The sequence below is a fragment of the Nannospalax galili genome, unplaced genomic scaffold, assembly GCF_000622305.1.
Source record: "Nannospalax galili isolate Female #2095 unplaced genomic scaffold, S.galili_v1.0 scaffold285, whole genome shotgun sequence".
NCBI classification, from domain to species: Eukaryota; Metazoa; Chordata; class Mammalia; order Rodentia; family Spalacidae; genus Nannospalax; species Nannospalax galili.
Window position 1 is genome coordinate 746798 of NW_008355157.1, and position 20180 is coordinate 766977.

At 42.9% G+C, this 20180-nt stretch overlaps 2 protein-coding genes across 3 annotated transcripts in view; one reads left to right on the forward strand and one right to left on the reverse strand.

Annotated features, from left to right (window-relative positions):
- Fntb (farnesyltransferase, CAAX box, beta) overlaps positions 1–20180 on the forward strand; it is a 110487-nt gene that overhangs the window by 86678 nt on the left and 3629 nt on the right. Inside the window, exons 8-10 of the mRNA XM_008852136.3 lie at positions 7058–7187; positions 9942–10074; positions 19692–19803. Of these exons, the coding sequence (XP_008850358.1) occupies positions 7058–7187; positions 9942–10074; positions 19692–19803 (375 nt within the window). The remainder of the gene's footprint in view (positions 1–7057; positions 7188–9941; positions 10075–19691; positions 19804–20180) is intronic.
- Positions 1–20180, reverse strand: part of Max (MYC associated factor X) — a 118155-nt gene that overhangs the window by 52761 nt on the left and 45214 nt on the right. The gene's annotated exons all lie outside the window — the stretch shown is intronic.

The window sequence follows — 20180 nt, forward strand, 5'->3', positions numbered from 1 at the left end:
CATCTAGGCTGGGGGTTAGATGCATGCATATTTTCCTACTATATTCTGTACTGGGTACTTCAAGTATTTCATAATTTAAAAACAAAATAATACCAGATGTGGTAGTGCATACCAGTAGTCCCAGCATTCAGGAGGCAGAGGCAAATACAGGCCAGTTCAAGGAGAGTCCAGCCTGGTCTCCATATCAAATTTCAGGCCACTCACAGCTACATAGTGGGAACCTATCTCAACAGAAAAACAACCACAGAAAAGAAAAAGAAAACAAGCTGGCCTTAGTAGCACTTGGTAGACACTAGGTCAGGAGTGCCAAGATCATCTTCAGCTCCATATTGAGTTTGAGGCTAGCCTGGACATGTAAGACCCTCTCTCAAAACTCTAAATAAAAAAAAAGACACTGTATATACATACATATGCTATTACTTTATGTATTTTCATCAAAATAGTACTTATTACCATGTAAATATAACAGTGAAACCAGATGATATATGGTAATCATATTTTTTGTATAGCTTTCCTTTTCCTGGAGTTAATATACATATCATGATGTACATGGCAGGAATTCATTTCCAAATTCTCTACCAGTCCTTCAAAATTATTCTTCATACAGTCAAACACTTCAGAGAATGTTTTCTTTTGTGTATGTGCGTACAGATGTATGTGTTTATTTGGTGTGTGTGTGTGTGTGTGTGTGTGTCTGTGTGTGTGTGTGTGTCTGTGTTTGGGTCATCCCTCCTACAGCCCTCTGCCCTCCTGCTTCCGTTCCAGATAGATTGCTCTCAGCTTGCTGCACAGCAGGCATCCAGAAACTTCCTTATAGCATGACATTTTCTTCATTTCTCTGGCTTGTTGAAGCCCCTGTCCTTTAAAAGAGAAGAATTCATTTTAATGAAGCATAATACTCCTAAAGATCCCAGAAGGGCACCTGGAAGATACATTTTAAGATCTCACTTTTTTTTTTTTTTGCATGCCTGCTTGATTGTTTGGTTAGAAATTTCTAAGTTGGAAGTGTTGTACACTGTATTTGTCTGGATTCTGTAAGCATTGCTCTATCATCTTCTGACCACCCATGCTGTCATTACCAAAGAAGCAATCACAGCCACCAGTGCTCATTGAGGACCTCAGCAGTAAGGTGCTTGTAGTGTAGAGACCAAGACGAGGCAGTCTCTGAATTTGGTTCCTTTTTAACGTTCTGTTTCTCAACTGGGACTTCCCATCTTTTTATTCATTCCCGGTGTGCTTTTCTTCACTTTGCTATGGTAAATAGGTCATTATCTTTGCTTTAAATCCCTATGGGAGCTAAGTGCAGTGGCATGTGGCTGTAGGCCAAGCTACTCGGGAGGATACGATAGGAGGATCCACTGAGTCCAGGGGTTCAAGAACAGTCTAGGCAACATAGTGAGACCCTGTCTCTAAAAAACAAAAGGCTCTTATCTGGATCATTTCAGCATATGGGTATTTTGAAGTTGAAATGTCCCATTTCCTGGCTGTTCATGTATTAAATAGCTTTGGATTGTGTCCTGAATATGGTATATATTGTAGAGACTGGATTCTGTTAGCTTCAAAGTATGTTTTGTTTTAGCAGTCAAGGAACTTGGTCAGATTCATACTACAAAGTTCAAACAGTATTCTGCCCTGCAGCAGATGGTGGCTCAGCTCCGAGATCAGTTTTGGTTCGAAGCTGCTCTCAGTTTGCCCAGTGTGTGTGTGTGCTTTCAAGGGTCAGGTAGAAACTTGAGCTGACTTGGGATTTTTCCATCTCTGGCTCTCCTTTTGGGCCTACTTCTTCCTGCTAAAGGTGATTGGCTTTCTATTAGCATTTTAGCTGCCCTTCCCTGTCCTGCTATTGCTACCAGTTGGCTGTGCGGCTGTCGAAAAAAAGATGGGTGGTGGAGGGAGGGACCAACTCTCTGCTGTTGTGCGCTCTACAGTTAAAGCCCCATTGAACTCCGTGTGCCTTTCTGTAGTCAGTTGGCCCCCAGGAGCTTGTTTTTGCATTGTGGCATTGTGTCTAGCTGGTGTCCGAAAGAGGACTGGCTTGCAGCCACACTGACTGAACATAGGAATCTGCCTGCCTGAGTTGAATCCCAATTGTACCATTTGTTATTAGCTTTGTGCCTTGGACAGGTTATTTCACATTATCATGTCAAATGATGGGATACTGAATTTTTAAAAGTTTATTTTTATTTTATGTATATAAGTGTATTGCCTGCATGTATGTAGGTACACCGTGTCATGCAAAGTGTGTAGAAGAGGACATCAGATCCCCTGGAACTGGACTTAAGAACAGTTGTTTGCTGCCATGTGGGTGCTGGGAATTGAACCTGGGTCCTCTGGAACAGCAGCCAGTGCTCTTAACTGCTAAGCCATTTGTCCAGTCTGGATGCTGAATTATATATAAATCTGGACTACACAAGAATCAAGTAGGTTTGCCTGTGATGTCTGCTGAGGCTGTTAAGATGCTCTATTCTCTAGGCAGTTTTGTTTTACATTGCTTCTTGCCTTTTTTTCTCTATTCCATCCCATGTGCCTCTCTGCAGACTTTGAGAATCTTTACTCTTGCCGTTTGGAAACTTCATGTGTATGAGTGTTTTGCCTGCATGTATGTTTGTGCACCACATGCATGGAGTACCTTCAGAGGCCAGAAGAGGACCTCAGAACCCCTGGAAGAGTTAAAGATGGTTGTGAGCTGCCATATGGATGCTGGGATCTGAACCCAGATTCTCTGCAAGGGTATCCAGAGCTGTTTACCGCAGGGCCATCTCTCTACCCTCTGTGATGATGACTTTTGAAGCGGATCAGTTTTCACTGTGCACTAGGTGTTCATCAGGACTGTCTGATTTGGAAGCATATCTACTTCAGTACCTAGAAAGTGAATTGCAGTATTTCTTTAGCAAGTTCCTTTTTTTATTTTTTTTTAAATATGTTCTCACTATGAGCCCAGGACAGACTTTGACCACCCATGGTCTTCTTGCCTCAGCCTCCTGAATGCTAGGATTACAGGCATGTGCTGACACACTCAGCTTGCTTTTTAAAATAGCTTCTAATTAGTAATATTGACCTAATATTGGGGGGTAACTTTTATCAAATATATTCTTTGACAAGTTCATACATGTATACAGTGGATTTTGACTGCTGTCACCCCCCCACTCTTTCTTATTTCCCACCCCTATTCCCTATCTTCCCTAGAAGTCCCTTTCCCGCAATCATGTCTTCTTATTTTGTTTTGTGACCCATGACCCAGTGAGTTTAACCAGGGTTGATTGTGTGTCCCTAGGTTTGGAGCTATTGTTTGGAGCCTGCTGGGCTCCTCTTTGGGTACACTTTGAAGATAATGGCTGTCCCTCCCCCAGAATCCATCAGTAGCCAGTAATGTTCATTAGGGAGGAATAGGGACCAGTGAGCCCCTCCTCTATCCATGATTGGTTTTTGACAAGCCCAGTCATGTACAGACAGTCACAGCTGCTGTGAGATCAGGATTGCAGTGGCTGTGCCCTTCCCTGAAGATAGCATTTCACAGCCCTCCTTCTATCTTCCTGCTGTTACATTCTTTCCAAGTCCTTTTCCAGGATGTTCCCTGAGACTTAGATGGTGTGGCATAAATGGCCTGTTTAGGGCCAAACACTGCACATCACTTATTCTCAGCACCTCAAGCAGCCTGCATCTCTGTGTTCATTGTAGAGAGAAGCTTCTCTGATTGAGGGTGAGAGCAGCATTTGGACCTCATGAGGCAGCTTGACCTAATCTTTAAGAAAACCTTCTTTTGGCTGGGTATGGTGGTGCACCCCTTTAGTCCTAGCACTTAGGAGGCAGAGGCAGGTGGATCTCTGTGAGTTCAGGCCAGACTGGTCTACATAGTGAGTTCTAGGTCAGCTGGGGCTACTGGGAGACCCTGTCTTAAAAAAAGACCAGGACTCACATCAAGTGGCTTATAATTGCCTGTAACTCCAGCTACAGGGGATCAAATATCCTCTCTGGCCTCTGAGGGCACTGCATATGTGTGGTGCACATACACACAAGCATGCACACATACATATACAGAAAAAAATTTTTTTAAGCCCACTGGGAGGTCATGAACACCGAGTGAACTAAGACCAAGCTGTTCTTCAGGGAATTCTCAGATAATCAGTATCTGTAGGGCTTTGTTCTTGAGCTTATCCGTTCCCTAGAGAAGAGCCTTCCAAGTTCATGCTTAGGGTGTAAAGCTCATAGTAACCTTGTGACTTGTGACTGACTAGCAGGGGAAGGTGGCATGTTTGTGTTGAGTGGTAGCCTCTCACTGACCCCCTGTTCAGTGTGCTGCCTCCTTCCTGCTCAGCTATTCATATCCTGGGATTCAGCTCATAATTTTTTTTATCTTTTTGAGCTGGGGATTGAACCCAGGGTTCAATATGCTAGGCAAATGCTCCACCACTTAGCTATAGCTCCAACCCTTCTTATTATTTTTATTTTGACATAGACTCTTGCCAAGTTGCCTAGCCTGGCCTTGAATTCTTGATCCTCATGAACTAGGACACACACACACACACACACACACACACACACAAAGAGCTCAAAACAGATGAAATATGATGAAATGTGAGTTATGGATAAGCAAAACAAAAAATTTAAATTACTTGTAATCTACTGCCAAGATGTAACCAACTGTTCTAGTCTTATTGCTGTGATAAAATACTCTGAAAAGAGCAAATTAGGGGAGAAAGGGTTTGTTTTAGCTCACAGTTCCAGGTTAGAATCCATCAAAGTAGGGAAGTTGAAGCAGCAGCTTACCATAGTCAAGACTAGAGAGAATGGAAGCAGGTGTGCTTATTGGAGCTGAGCACACTTGCTCTACCCTTATACAGTTCAGGACGCATATCCAAGGAATGGTGCCACCCACAGTGGGCCAGGTCTTCCCACATCAGTTAACATAATCAACAGTCCTTCACTGACATATCCAATGGCCATCATGATCTAGACAGTCCTTCACTGAGACTCTTTTCCTAGGTGATTCTAGAATGTGTCAAGTTGACAATTAAAACTAACCATCACACCAATCTTTTGATGCATATTCTTTCAGAGTTCTAGAAATTAGATCTTATAGTACATTGTTATTTTATGACATCTTCCATGTAATAAGTGGACCATTTTTGTAACTTTGTAGCTCTATTTAAATGACTGGGTTATATTTTGCTGTAAGATGTACCATAGTTCATATAATCTGTCCTTTACTTTTGAACTACTTTTGGTCTGACATTTTACACTTATAAATGAGAATATAGTAAACTGGTTTTTTTTTTTTTTTTTGGTTTTTTTGAGACAGGGTCTCCCTGTAGCCACAGCTGGCCTGGAATCACTATGGAGACTAGGCTGGCCTTGAACTCACAGAGAGCCGCCTCCTTCTGCTGGGATTAAAGGCGCACGCCACCATGTCCCGCTGAGAATATAGCAAACATTCTTACAGTATGATCTTTGGACACATCATTACTTATTTTGTAAGATCAGTTCCTAGAAAAGGCCCCATCTTGCTGATCCAAAGATTATGCATGAGCTGGGAGATGGCTCAGTAGATAAAGCACTTGTGTGAGGGCCAGAGTTCAGATCACCAGAAACCACAGACAAGCTGGACAGGCATGGCAGCTGCCTGTAATCTCAGCACTTTGGAGATAAAGACAGAGGATCCCCTGGGCAAGCTGACTAGTAGAATAGCCAGAACTGGAGAGCTCTGGCTTAGCCAGAGACCCTATCTCAACAAATAAAGTTGAGATCCATCAGGGAAGACACCTGAAGTCAACTGTGGGTCTCTGTATGCATGTGCATGCACACACACCTCCACACATATACTCTTAATAGATAGTATACACAAAATTAATAGTTCTCATAACAAATGGATAATTTGAATATATAGAAAATTCTAACATTTTATAATAAAGTTTATGCTGGGCATGGTGGCATATGCTTTTAATTCCAACACTCAAGAGGTAGAGGCAGGCAGATCTCTTTGTTCAAGGCCAGCCTGATCTACATAGTATGAGACCCTGTTTCAAAAATCCAAACAATGAATAAATAAAAATAGTTTGTTTTTGAGCAGTTATAAGCTGGGCATGATGGCATGAGCCTGTAATCTCAGCCTCTTGTGTTTTTTGTTGTTTGCTTATTTGTTTGAGACAGGGTCTCACTCTGTAGCCCAGGCTGTGTAGCTCAGGTGATCCTCCTGCCTTAGCCTTCCAACTCTTGGGATTACAGGCATGAGCTCAAGGCTGGGACATCTAGCTAGTCCCAGCTACTTGCAAAGCTGAGGCAGGAGGATCACTTGAGTGTATGAGTTTCAGACCATCTGGGCAACAGACTAAGAACCTGTCTTAATTTTTTGAATAGTGTGTGTGTGTTTGTTCATTATAGAAATTTTGAGCTATGCCTGGTGGTGCAGGTCTGTATCCCAGGTACTCCAGAGGCTAAAGCAGGAGGATCACAAGTTTAAATCCTGCCTGGGCTACAGAGTTCAAGGGCAGCCTGGAAACTTAGTGAGGCCTACTTCAGAACATAAGAAGTAGGCTGGGGCTATAACTCAGCAGTAGAATGCTTGCCTAGCACACATGAGGCCCTTGGTTTAACCTCCACCACCACACACACAAACACACAAACACATACTAAATTCAGGGGTGGTGGCCCACATCTGTAATACCATTACTTGGAGGGTGGGGTAAGGCAGAAGGATCAGGAAGTTCAAGGCTAGTCTGGGCTACATGTCTCAAACATACATATTACATAAATAAAACAGAAAAAAAAGCAAGGTAGACAGCTTTCCTAAGGAACGACACGTGAGGCTGACTTCTGGCCTTTATACGCATGTGCACACACATGCACATGTGCTCGAATACCTGTGTACCTGCAGACACACGAACACACACACACACACACACACACACACACACACGTTAACAAATCAGCACCTTCCCATCCTTGGTGATGACAGCTTATGTCTTAATCTGAGCAAACTCATTTTATGCCACCCAGAAGGTAGAGGGGACACTCATTCTCCTCCATGCCCCATCAGTCTGCTTTGCTCAATCTTTCCTAGGTGCCAGAACTGGGAAGGTGGCATCGGCGGGGTGCCAGGGATGGAAGCCCATGGTGGCTACACCTTCTGTGGCCTGGCTGCATTGGTAATCCTCAAGAAGGAATGCTCCCTGAACCTAAAGAGCTTGCTAGTGAGTATTGCTTTCACTGACATCCCCCCAGGCCCGGTTTGGCCCATGGGACTCTGATCTGGGGTGGTCTGGTGATGGGACGGACTGATGGATTCTAGCCTTGAGCTCATAAGCTTCTAGTCCCTGGATGACACTTCAGTTGTGGTTGTTGGGCTCTCGGTACAGTTGCCAGTCAGCTGAGGAAGAGGACAACTACTCTGTCTCGCTCCCTTCTCCCACCTCTATCTATAGTTTCAAACTTTCTATATGGTGTGAGAGGCTAGACAAGTCTTCTTGAGTGCTCTAGACATCTGGAATGAGCCAGAGTACCTTTCCCATACCTCCAAGAAAAGTCTCTTAGGATTAGACGTTACCATGTGTCTCAGACTCTCCTAAGAGAAAAAGTTGTGAGAAGTTTTGGAGCATTTTTGAGCCAAGCTTTGATTATCTGTAAAAATTCCACACCAGCATTCCAGTGGCTTCTTTAGGCAGAGCTGGGGAATTCCTCTAAGGCCTGAGCATTACATCTGGACCCCAAGTCCCTGGCTAGTGCAGAAAGCAGTCAGCTTGTCTTTGGGAGAGCATGTACCCTCCTGATCATCCTAAAGCAAAACTGCTACTACTGGCATTCAGCTCTTTCTGAGAGCAGATGCTGGGCCCCCATCATGAGGCTTCTAGAGAGTTGATTTTATATTCTATGGTGATGGAACAGCAACGTTTTGACCTCATTCTGAGGAAGCCTCTTATGTAGTATATTCTTTGAAGGTTTTGAAAATTGATTCAAATGACCAGTTTTGTGCAGTGAATTTGTGAGTTGTTTTTAAATCACATCCCAACAAGAGATGTAACATGAAAGTCCCAGATCCCACCCCAAATAAAGAATTTAATAGAGAATGCCCAAATTATAATGATAGTATTATAGGCTTGCACCCTGCCTCTGCTCCCAGCCAAGAAACCTCAGGCAAATTAATTTTCTTTAGCTTCGCTGTCTCTTTTCCTTCTGAAAAGTGGGAATAATAATCCTTACTCTTTGAAGATTAAAAGTGAGAATATATATATAAATAGCCCTGGCCGACAGAAGGTACTCCATAAATGCTGTTCTCCCTCTTACCCAGCTACTCCCTTCCCTCTCTGTGCCTTGGAAGAACGAGGACCTGTATCTAAAGGACTTTATGACTTTGTATAGCCAACAGAAGCAGAACCAACCCATAGTCTTAGGTACTGGAGAGAAACAGTTGGTCTGGCTTGAATCCACTTAAGCTGGGGGTTGTCCTTGCTTTCCTCTTGAGGAATGCTTAGCCCACTGCCATTCAATGGCACTGTCCTGAAGCACAGGTTCATTGAAGACTGACTGGGGATGTATTATAACATGAATTCACAGTGCAGGTTTTTGTCCTTTTAAGAGTCTGAGACTGAGACTTTCTGTGCTGCCATGAACAACAATGTACTCTAAACTCTACAGTTTTAAGGGAGAACTTGGCCTCTTTCTCTAAAGAGTCACTTGGGTTGACTTTCAGGAACTCAATCTAGGAGGACTGTAGGTACTAGGGACATACTCCACTCTGTACCTTTCAGTGCAGAATTGCAGCTCTGTGGTCCAGGGCTGGTGCCCAGAACTGCCCAAGGCTGGGAAGGAAGTGAACATCATATCTGCTCAGCCAGTTGGTCCTGCTCATCCCTCCATGGCTATCTTGATCTTAGCAGTTGAGTGTGTTTAGAAAACTTGGTGATAAGGGAGCAGGTGGTGGTATCATGTATGGCCACTGGGTGACAAGTGTCAGTTAAAGCCTCAGAGTAAAAGATTTTCTTGTGTCAGCCTACCAAGTTCCCCTGGAGAACTGGAGGCCAAACCAGGCAGAGCCATCATCTGGTAATTAGAACCAGTGGCTTCTGCCTTTAGTCCTGGTGGGCATTTGCAGATGTCCTAGGGTGAATGTCCTAGGTACAAGAAGTAGTTTGATGTTGTGTGATGAGTTACAGCCCAGCATTTCTCCTGTCCTCTTGGAATAAAGTCCCTTGAGTAGAGAGTGATACTAAAAGAGGCCTGGCAGTCTCCCTGAGCTTTTCTGGCTCAAGCTGTGTTTATTGAGACTTTTACAGGTCTCCCAAACCAGTGTGACCTTTTTATTCAGCATCAGCATCGATTTGGATCCAAGCAAATGTCGTCAGGGTAGAGGGAACAAGAGAGGGTGCATGTGACGTGAAAGCAGGAGGAGGGACTATTTGGGGAGAGGAAGGGAACCAGCACCTGAGGGGGGACAAGTCAGAACAAAATGTGACATATAAGTATGAAAATGTAATAGCGAAGACTTTTACTTTTTATGCTAAGAAAAAAGAAAGGAAGAAAAAAGGATGGTTGTCTGCTCAGCCCTGAGTGGTAATCCACACTGGTTACCTCAAAAGCATCAGTTTAAATGGCTGTGGCCATGAGGGGAGGGCAGGGGAGGGGAGGGGAGGGGATGACCCTAGACTCAGGGCCAGGAAGGCTCTTCATTGAGTGGCCTGTGGAAGTCTGTCTTCCTGCATGCTGTGTCTCTTCAGCTTACACCTGCCTTTCCTGTGGTCTGTTTCCCAGCAATGGGTGACAAGCCGGCAGATGCGATTTGAAGGTGGATTTCAGGGCCGCTGTAATAAGCTGGTGGACGGCTGCTACTCCTTCTGGCAGGCGGACTCAGGGCCAGGAAGGCTCTTCATTGAGTGGCCTGTGGAAGTCTGTCTTCCTGCATGCTGTGTCTCTTCAGCTTACACCTGCCTTTCCTGTGGTCTGTTTCCCAGCAATGGGTGACAAGCCGGCAGATGCGATTTGAAGGTGGATTTCAGGGCCGCTGTAATAAGCTGGTGGACGGCTGCTACTCCTTCTGGCAGGCGGGCCTCCTGCCCCTGCTGCACCGTGCGCTGCATGCTCAAGGTGAGGTTGCTGCTGGGGCAAGATGATCTCCCTGGTCAGTTACTAACAAGTGCAGTTTAGAGGAGTTGAAGGAGGTCTGCCCATCAGGATTTTGAGAGCTTAGTGTGGAGCTCGGGCCCGTGTATGCTGTATGTGGAACAGGACTTAGTTCCGATGGCCCCAGGTCACTCACTGCTGACTGTGAGTGAGGCAGGATGACTGCCCTTTAAACTTCTGTGAGGATGCCAGTGCCCCTCACTGTTATCTGAAGGGAGAAACCCCACCCTGTCTAAGGGTGCCATCTCACCTAGGTGTAAAGACATAGGTCCTATCACAGAACTGTGTTTGGTATGTCAGAACTAAAAACCCAGTCTACACATGGTCACTGCAGGGCAAGGAAAGGCAGGTGTAAAAATGGGCCGAGACCCAGAACCTAGGAGAAAAGAAACACCACAGCACTGGCAACTTGTCACCATTAGAAATGTTTTACTTTGGGCTAGTGAGATGGCTTAGCAGGTAAAGGCACCCGCTGCCAAGCCTGATGGCCTGAGTTCAGTTCATAAGAGAGGATTGACTCCCCCAAGTTTTCCTCTGCCCTCCACATCCCCCCTTCTTCCTGTTGCAGACAAAATAATCTGTTTTAAAGGAATGTTTTATTTGGGGCTGGGGAGGTAGCTTGGAGGTTAAGAGCACTTGATGTTCTTCCAGAGGACTTGTTCAGTTCCTATCACCCAGTGGTGGTTCTGTACCCCCCTTCTGGCATTTGTGGGTACTACACACATGTCAGTATACATATCAGCCATCAAAGCACTTATACAAATAAATACATAAATATATAAAAAGGAAATGTTTTATTTTATTAATGCCACGGTTCAGGTCAGTCATTTGTCTTGTTTTGTTCCATAGTACTGAGGAGTGAAACTAGGGCCCTCATGCATGTGAGATAAGTGCTCTACACCCAAGCTTGATAAATGTTTGGTTTAAAGTTCATTGAGCTATCCTAAATATGAGTGCACTTCATCACCCCACTGGACTGGAGAGGTCCCCATTCCTTTCTGAGGGGTCACCAATGAAGGTGCAAAACCAAAGTGGACAGCAAAGGCTGTGGGACAGTCCCTTCCTTTTCTCTTGGAACCAAAGGCTGCCTGCTGCCTCCTTATTCTTTGCTCATTTTTACTCTGAGGACAGATGACTCAGAGCACACAGGTGGGAGGAGGGGTCATGGCTGCCCTACCGGGCACCAATCTGTTCCTGCAGGGAGATCCCCTGGCATAAAAGGAGACTTTTCTTTGGACTCAGTTGGGTGATTAATTGCTCAAGTGTGAAAGAGGAGATCTTTTTTATGTCTTTCCTGTGCTTTCTTTTTTCTTTATGAGCCCTGTTCTTTAATTTCTTGATCTCTTTGAAGTTGTTGTATCTATTTTTTTTTTAAAATATTGTCCCTATCTTCTCTTCCCATCCTGGGATCACTGGGTTTAAGCCTCAGGGTTTCTAAGGGACATAAATGCCATCACTCTAGAACCTGTGCAGGCTCTGGCTTGACTACTAGTAGGACTGTCAGAACTCCTTAGTCGCCAAAAAGAGAAATAACCTGGAGTTCAGTGGCCTCTTTTTTGGAGCTGGTGAGGTCAGGCACCTGGCAAAGCTGTTAGACTTTCACAAAAAGAACCACGGTTATTACTCCTTTTTCTGTAATACCTGCTCTATTAGAGGCAGTGGAGCCTTGCCAAGCATTCACTGTGTGCCAAGAGCTTTACTGGGTGCTTCACATATACATTTTTTCATTTAATCCCCAAAACAGCCCTATGAAATTGAGACTTTTGATACGCCCATTTTGCAGATGTGGAAACAGTACATGAGGTTAAGACTTGCTTTATAACCTGACTGCCACCTGCAGTGGTTGGTAGGTGGTGTGTGAAAGCAGACCAGCTGACACCATATCCTTGCTTGTAACTCTGCAGGTGGCCATTAATCCCACCAGAAGTTATCCCAATGGTTAAAGAACTGCAAACTAGAACAGTGGGACACTATTTCTGCTTATTATCAGATTGTAAGAGGTTTAAAAAATTGATACCTGTGTAGGGGAGAGTGGGAAAACAGGAATTTTTTCTATTGTTAGTAGGAATGAAAATAGACATGTTAAGTTTTGGAGGACAGTTTGGAGATTTAACTTTTAAAAGCACTTAGACTTTGAACTCAGCTAGTGCATTGTGAAGAATTCACCTGCAGAGATATTAGCAAAGAATACATACTGAAGTAGAGTTTTAGTAGCAAACCTAAAATGCCCATCAAAAGGTGAGTGATTGCTGGGTGTGGTAGCACATACCTTTAGTCCCAGCACAGTCAGGTGGATCTCTGAGTTCAGGTGCTACTTGGTCAGTCTGGTCTATATAGGGAGTGCCAGGCTAGCCAGGTCTTCATAATGAAATTCTGTCTCAAGAAAAGCAAAAGAGAGAGATGAGTGGTTACATAAATTACGATCTGTCTGAATGGTAGCTGCAAACAGTGGCTGTATGTAGAACACTTTCCAGGATGCTACATAAAGTGTGAAAGGCCAGGTACAGAGCAGTCATACACACACCAGCCGGCGCACACCCGGCTTTCCCTGGCAGCAGGCACAAAGCTTCTCTGACAATGGGTAAGGGGAGGAAGTGGAGGGAGGGAGATCACTTTGCAAATTATGTTGTATTGTGTCCATTTTTATTTTCTTTTTTTAAAACTGTGTATTGTGTGTCTGGAGAGATGGCTCAGCAGTTAAGAGCATTGGTTGCTCTTGCAGAGGACTGTTCCAGCTGTATCTGACTCAGCACATGACTTGAGTAGCTCCATGCCAATGACTGCCCTCTAGTTGTTAAAGACAAAATTAAAAAGAATGAGTTCTTATATTAGAAATATCAAATGGTGGTCAGGCATGGTGGCACTTGGAGCAGAAACAGCACTTGGGAGGCAGAAACAGACAGATTTCTGTGAGTTCAAGGCTAGTCTTGTCTATACAATGAGTTCCAGGCCAGCCAGGACAATATAGTGGGTATCTCTCTCTCCATATAGTTCATGCTCCAGAGCCTCCAAATTCAGTTACAAGAAAAAAAAAAATTGCAAAGGAAAAAAAAAACTCATAATATTTTAATTAAGTTTATGATTTTGTATTGGGCCATAGTCACAGATCCTTGAGAAATCTTTTTTTTTTTTTTTTGGTCTTTTTGAGACAGGGTCTCCCTATTGCCCCAGCTGACCTGGAACTTACTATGTAGACCAGGTTGGACTCAAACTCACAGAGATCCACCTGCCTCTGCCTCCCGAGTGCTGGGATTAAAGATGTGCACCACTATGCCTGGCACAGGTTGCTTTCTTATTGTGCTACAAAAATTAAAGTCACTATATATATATATATACACACACACACATATATATACATATGTATATATTATAAATTTAATTAAAATATTATGAGGGTTTTTTTCTTTTGCAAATTTTTTTTCTTGTAACTGAATTTGGAGGCTCTGGAGCATGAACTTTGTAGATGACAACATCGTGGTGCAATGTCAGAAGGTTAGGAACACCTGATGAGAGATACGTATTTCTTGGTGTGCTCTTTGGAACATACCCTAGGCCTTGTACACCTGCAAAATTGAGCTACATATGGCTGCAGCTTTGAGCTGTAGTTGGGAAAGACTTTTGATTTTGTAGATGAAAGGAACCTTTGAAATGCAAAATAACATTATAATCGGGATCTGTAACTGAAGCAGAGGTGCAAATTTAAGAAACTGATTTCCATGCAGTTACCACCCTGTAATCACTGCACCCTTCATCCTGCCAGGATCATGTGTGCTGGTGTCCCAGCTCAGGAGTCTCCAGAAGCTCTTTGGAGTTTATGAACTCTGAGCTTTTAAACTTCAGTGATGTAGGAAGTGATGGAAATACAGTGATTTTAGCCATAGATTATCATTTGCTTTGTCTTAAATGACTATCATTTAATAGTCTTTCATTTGTTATAGGGTATGACATAAGGGTATATTATATATAGAAGCTTTTATACAGTTATCCTAAAGTTTCAACAAATGCTCTTTTAAAAATAACAGGTTATAGAGATAAGTTTACATGCCATACACATGGTTCATTTGAAGTATGCAATTCGGTGTTTTTAAGGTATCCATAGAATTGTACTACCTTTATCACAATCAGTTTTAGAACATTTCCAACACTCTCCACTCAAACCCCATACCCACTGAATATGATTTTTGTTTATTTGACTTTTGAGACAGGGTCATCCTGTAGCCCCAGCTGGTCTGGATCTCACTATGTAGACCAGGCTGACCTCAATCTCTCAGAGCTCCACCTGTCTCTGCCTTCCAGGTACTAGGATTAAAGGCGTGCACCACCACTCTTGGCTGAATATGATTTTTACAGGAAAAAAATCACAAAGAAAATTCAACCACATGATTATAACTTAACCATAAACTATTTATTTTAAACTTATATAACCAAACAAAAGGGCAAAAAGAAGAAAGAGGAACAGCTATGTTATCGAAAAAGGAAAAATATAATAAAAAGCAAGGTTAATAATTGTTTTGGATTTTAGAAGACAGAGTAGAAAAAAAGAGTTATAGAAAAAATTCACCTTAATTAGTAATGAATGGCATGCAGAACAGATAAATGATACCATTTCGTTTTACCTTTTCTTGTTGTTTTGAAACAAGGTAGCCCAGGCTGGCCTAGAACTCAGATCAATCCTCCTGTATCAGCCTCCGAGGTGCTAGAATCACAGGTGTGTACCACAATGCCTGGCCTTTTCTTTACCTTAAAAAAAAACCATATATTTATTTGTGCTAGAGATCAAACCCAGGACCTCACACGATGAAAGTTTCCGTTTTGATGGAGCCAGTTTACTTCTTTTGTTCTCTTCTTGCTTATGATTTTGGTATCATGTGGGAATCCAATGCCAACCTCAAGGTCATGGAGACACATCTTTGTTTTTTTGCTAGAATTTTATGATTTTTAGCTCCCATATTTAGATTATTTTTTGTTGTTGCTGTTGGTTTTTATTTTTGTTGTTTTTGGTTTTTTGTTTTGTTTTGTTTTGAGGCAGGGTCTCCCAGTAGCTCCAGCTGGCCTTGAACTCACAGAGATCCGACTGCCTCTGCCTCCTGAGTGCTGGGATTAAAGGTATGCACCACCACACCCCGGTTGATTTATTTTTACTTTTAGACAGTCTCACTGTGTAGCCCTGACTGGCCTGGAATTCTATAGATCAGGCTGGCCTCCAACTCATAAAGATTCGCCTGTCTCTCCCTCCCAAGTGCTGGGATTAAAGGCATGCAACACCATGCCTAGGTATGAATCAATTTTGGTTTATTTTTTTAAAAAATATTCTATTTATTTATTTTTATCTTATGTGTATGTATTTAAGTGCACCTATGGGTGCAATGCCCATGGAGACCAGAAGAGGGCATTTGATCCCTTGAAACTGGACTTAAGGACAGTTCTTAGCTGCCATATGGGTGTTGGGAACTGAAATTTCGTCCTCTGGATGAGCAACCTGTGCTCTTAACCACTGAGCCATCTCTCCAGCCCTCAACTCATTTTTTAAAGGTTTGTTTTTATTTCATGTTTTGAGACAGAATGTTTCATTGGAACACAGGCTAGCCTTGAACTCATGGCAATTCTGTATCCTCAGCCCCTCAAGTGTTGGGATTACAGGTATGAGCCACCACACCAGGTAAAGGTTTTTTGTTTTTGTTTTTGTTGCTGGGGTTGAATGCAGGCTCTCTTGTTTAGCTTATATGCTAAACACATGCTCTACCACTGAGCTGATAGGACTCCAACTTTATCTTTGGCTTGTGGAAATCCATTTATCAGGACCATCTGTTGTAAAGATTGTTCTTTCCTTTACTGAATGGATGTGGCACCCTTGTTGGTAACCAGGTGGCCATAGGTATATGGGCTTGGTTCTGGATTTTCATTTCTATTGCACTGTTCTATATGTCTGTCATTAGGCCAGGACCACACCACATCACTTTGATTGTAGTTTTGCTATAAAATTTGAAATCAGGAACTATGGGTCCCCCAACTGCTTTTTCACGATAATTTTGGCTGTTTGGGGGCCCTTGTGATTCAGTATAAATTCTACTGGAATTGTTTTAAGGATTGCAAAGAATCTTTAGTTGTGGGGTTTTGTTTGTTTGTTTGCTTGTTTTTGAGACAGCCTCACCTTGAACTCCTGATCCCCCAACCACCTTCTTCTTTTTTTTTTTAATTTTTTAAAATTAATTAACTTTTTATGTGTATGAGTTTATTGCCTACATATGTCTAAGTGCACCTGTGTCATGCAGTGCCCACAGAGGTTCAGGAGAGGGAGTCGGATTTACCTGGAACTGGAGTTAAGGATGGTTTGTAGCCGCCATGTGGATGCTGGGAATTGAACCTGGGTCCTCTGCAAGAGCAGTCAGTGCTCTTAACCACTGAGCCATCTCTCCAGCCCCCCTATATACTAATTTTTAAAAATTCCTCTTAATTATACAAAGATCAAGCTAGATGATCAATAAAGTTGCAAAAAAATCATAAAATACTAGTTAACTGAATTAAACAATATATTGAAAGGATTATGTACTATGGCCAAGTGAGATTTGTCCTGGGAATGCAGAGTAGTTCACCATTAAGAAAATAATGTAAAACATCACATTAACTCAAAGAGGGTCAAAATTCATCATCTCAATTGACAGTGAAAAGGCCTTTAACAAAACTCGATACCCTGATTTTAAAACAAACAAACAAAAATACTCTTACAAAACTAGAAACAGACGGAAACATCTTTAACATGTTAATGAGCATTTATGAAAAACATACAACTAACATAATACTCGTGTGCTTTGCTGCTCCTTAGATCAGGAACAAGACAAGCCTGCCAGATATTACCACTGCACATGGAATGTGTGTGTGCATTAAATCATAATAAATGAAGTAAAAAAAAATTTTTTTTGGTCTTTTTGAGACAGGGTCTCTCTGTAGCCCCAGCTGTCCTGGAACTCACTATGTAGACCAGGCTGGCCTTGAACTCACAGAGATCCACCTGGCTCTGCCTCCTGAATGCTGGGATTAAAGGCATGTGCCACCACGAAGTAAAATTTTTTAAAGATCTAGGTATATATGGCTTGGTGGTACACTTGCCTAGTATGCATAAGATGATATAATACTTCCTTATTTTCAGACTCTTGAGATTCTTTTCCTTATTCTGTCAGTGGATGTTAGTGTTGCGGATAGCCATAGATGGCTAGGATGTGTGCAGTCTTAGATTTGATCCAAGACCAGGGTGCCAGCTGATCTGGTTGTTTGGCAGGTGTTACTCTCTGCTTCCCAGGCAGGTTCTATCACTGAATTCTCTTGGGAGGAGGATAGCTGTGTCCTCACATTGAAGGTAGAAGTGTCTCTTTACATTACATTTATTTATTTATTTGTGTGTGGGGTGTGATTGGGTGTGTGCGTGCCATGGTGTGCGTGTGGATGTTAAGAGGACAATTTGTGAGAGTTGGCATTCCCCTTTCACCACATGGACCCCGGGAGTGGAACTCAGGCTGTCAGGCTTACTCTCTGAGTCATCTAATCGGCCTCTGCCGAAAAGTTTTTAAAAGTGACTGGTGCTAGAGGTAATGTAGCAATTTTTTTTTTTCTGGCAGCTTATGTAAATTCTTGAAGCAGTTTAGTTAAAATTTATTAAAAGCTATAAAATGTTTATTCCCTTTTATTGAATAATTCTGCTCTAGTCAATGCACAGAACATTTTCATAAAGATATATAGTGCAGCATTTCTTAAAATTGCAAGAGCTGGGTAAGAACTAAGTAAACTTTTACTTAAAAAATAAGTAAAAGAAGGTAGTCCCATCACTTCTCCATCTTCTACCAAGTCATCTGTACCTTAATTGGGGAAGAGAAAAAGGAATTCACCTTATTTTTGAGATAGGGTCTCTTACTGAACCCGGAGTTCACCAATTTGGTAAACTGGCTGGCCAGTGAGCTCCAGATTCTCCTGTCGCCACTGCTCCAGCTCTGGGATTACAGGTGTACACTGCCACACCTGCCTCTTTACATGGGTGCTGGGATCTGAACTCAAGTTCTCATGCACCATCTGAGTCATCTCCCTAGCCACAATTATTTTCCTTATATTCTTTTTTTTTTTTTTTTGTCTTTTTGAGACAGGGTCTCCCTGTAGCCCCAGCTGGCCTGGAACTATGTAGACCAGGCTGGCCTTGAACTCACAGATTGGCCTTCCTCTGCCTCCTGAGTGCTGGGATTAAAGGTGTGCGCCACCACGCCTGGCTTCTTATATTCTCTTTATATACTACATTCACTTTAACCTTCCATAAGGTTATATATAAACCCAGTTTTATATATACAGTACACACACACACACACACACACACGAGATTTTGGGCCCTGTTCTTTTTCTCATTACTTTTTCAGTTAACTATGTACATTCACTTGGACAAGATGTACAGCTAATCAGAATGATGATTATGAAGATTATGTAGCAGAATATAAGTTTGAGGTGCAAAATTATAATAATTGTAAAAACACAGAAAAGTGCTTAGAAACAAAAAGATTGGAAGAGGCACTGGAGAGATGGCTCAGTGGTTAAGAGCACTGACTGCTCTTGCAGAGGACCTGGGTTGATTCCTACCACCCACATGGTGACTAACAACTGTCTCTAACTCCAGTTCCAGAGGATTCAACACCCTCTTCTGATTTCCATGGTCATTGAACAACACAGGCGCATTTATACACATGCAGCAACATACTCATACACATAAAAAAATTTTAAAAAAGTATTTTCAATTATTATTTAAATTTTTTTGGTATCTTTGTAGCCTAGGTGTCAAAGTATAAAACTAGCCAGAGACTGGAAGCATATCTTCTAAGTGCATCTTTAAAACCATTTTGTGTTCATCTTTAGGATGGTGAGCTCTCTCTTCTCCCTGCTTGCTAAATGTGTGACTCACACAATTCACTGTACTGACTGAACTTGACAAAGGGTCTAGGGATGTAGCTCTGGGGTAGAGTGCTTGCCCAGCTTGCACAACACCCTGGATTTCATTTCCCAGCATTGAAAGAAAACTGGAAAAGAAAAACAAAGCCCAGTACTTAACTTCAGCATCATTCCCAGATTGGCCAGTTTTTGCTTATGTGTCATGGAATGCAGAAGGGCATTTACCAGTGATAGCTCTTAGGAGAAATGTTTGGGTCATGAGAAAAGTTTGAGACTTTGGAGACTGGATTTAGCTCAGGCTTAGAGAAGTCAGAGTAAACAATTTACCTGCTTAGAGCCTAACAAGTTTCAGAGGTGCTAGAGGAAATGCCCTTAGGAGCTCATAGTAGAGTGCTGGAGCCCTAACAGGGGCAGTCGGAAGGCTATGCTAAACAGCTGGGCCACTGCGTGCCAGAGATATGGCTTGGGATCATCATCCACATTACCAAGTACACTTCAAGGCAAATGAAACTGCTGCCACTTTGAACAGCTCTTTGACATATGTCAAGCTTGGCTCAGAAGAAGGGACATATGATGAAGATAGCAAGTGTACCAAGAGTGAGCGGAAGAGACTGTACCCACCAATGCCTGCCAGGCCTCACTGACCCTCTGTCCTTCTCCAGGTGACCCTGCCCTCAGCATGAGCCACTGGATGTTCCATCAGGAGGCTCTGCAGGAGTACATCCTGATGTGCTGCCAGTGCCCGGCTGGGGGCCTGCTGGACAAACCTGGCAAGTGAGTGTCTTCTTGGGGGTGGAGGAGGAATGTCTGACCCAGGCTGACCTGCATAAAGCCAGGGCTTTCATCCCAGGGCATCCCTTTCCATCAGCTGCTTAGTGCTGTACTGCATGGAGAAAACACTCCAGTTGGGGGCAGTTCCTTCCAGTGCTATTGATCCTTCACCTCTGGCTGCCCATCTTGTCCCCTAGCTCACATGGGGTGAAAAGATTACTGCTTTGGTAGCTTTCTTTTCCTTTTTGTTGTCATTATACTGATTGAACTAGAAAAGGATATGAATGGAGGTATAGCTCAGTGGTAGAACACTTGCCTAGCATGGATGAGGCTCTAGGTTCGATTTGAGCACCTCAAAACAGCAAAATAGAATAGGGTTT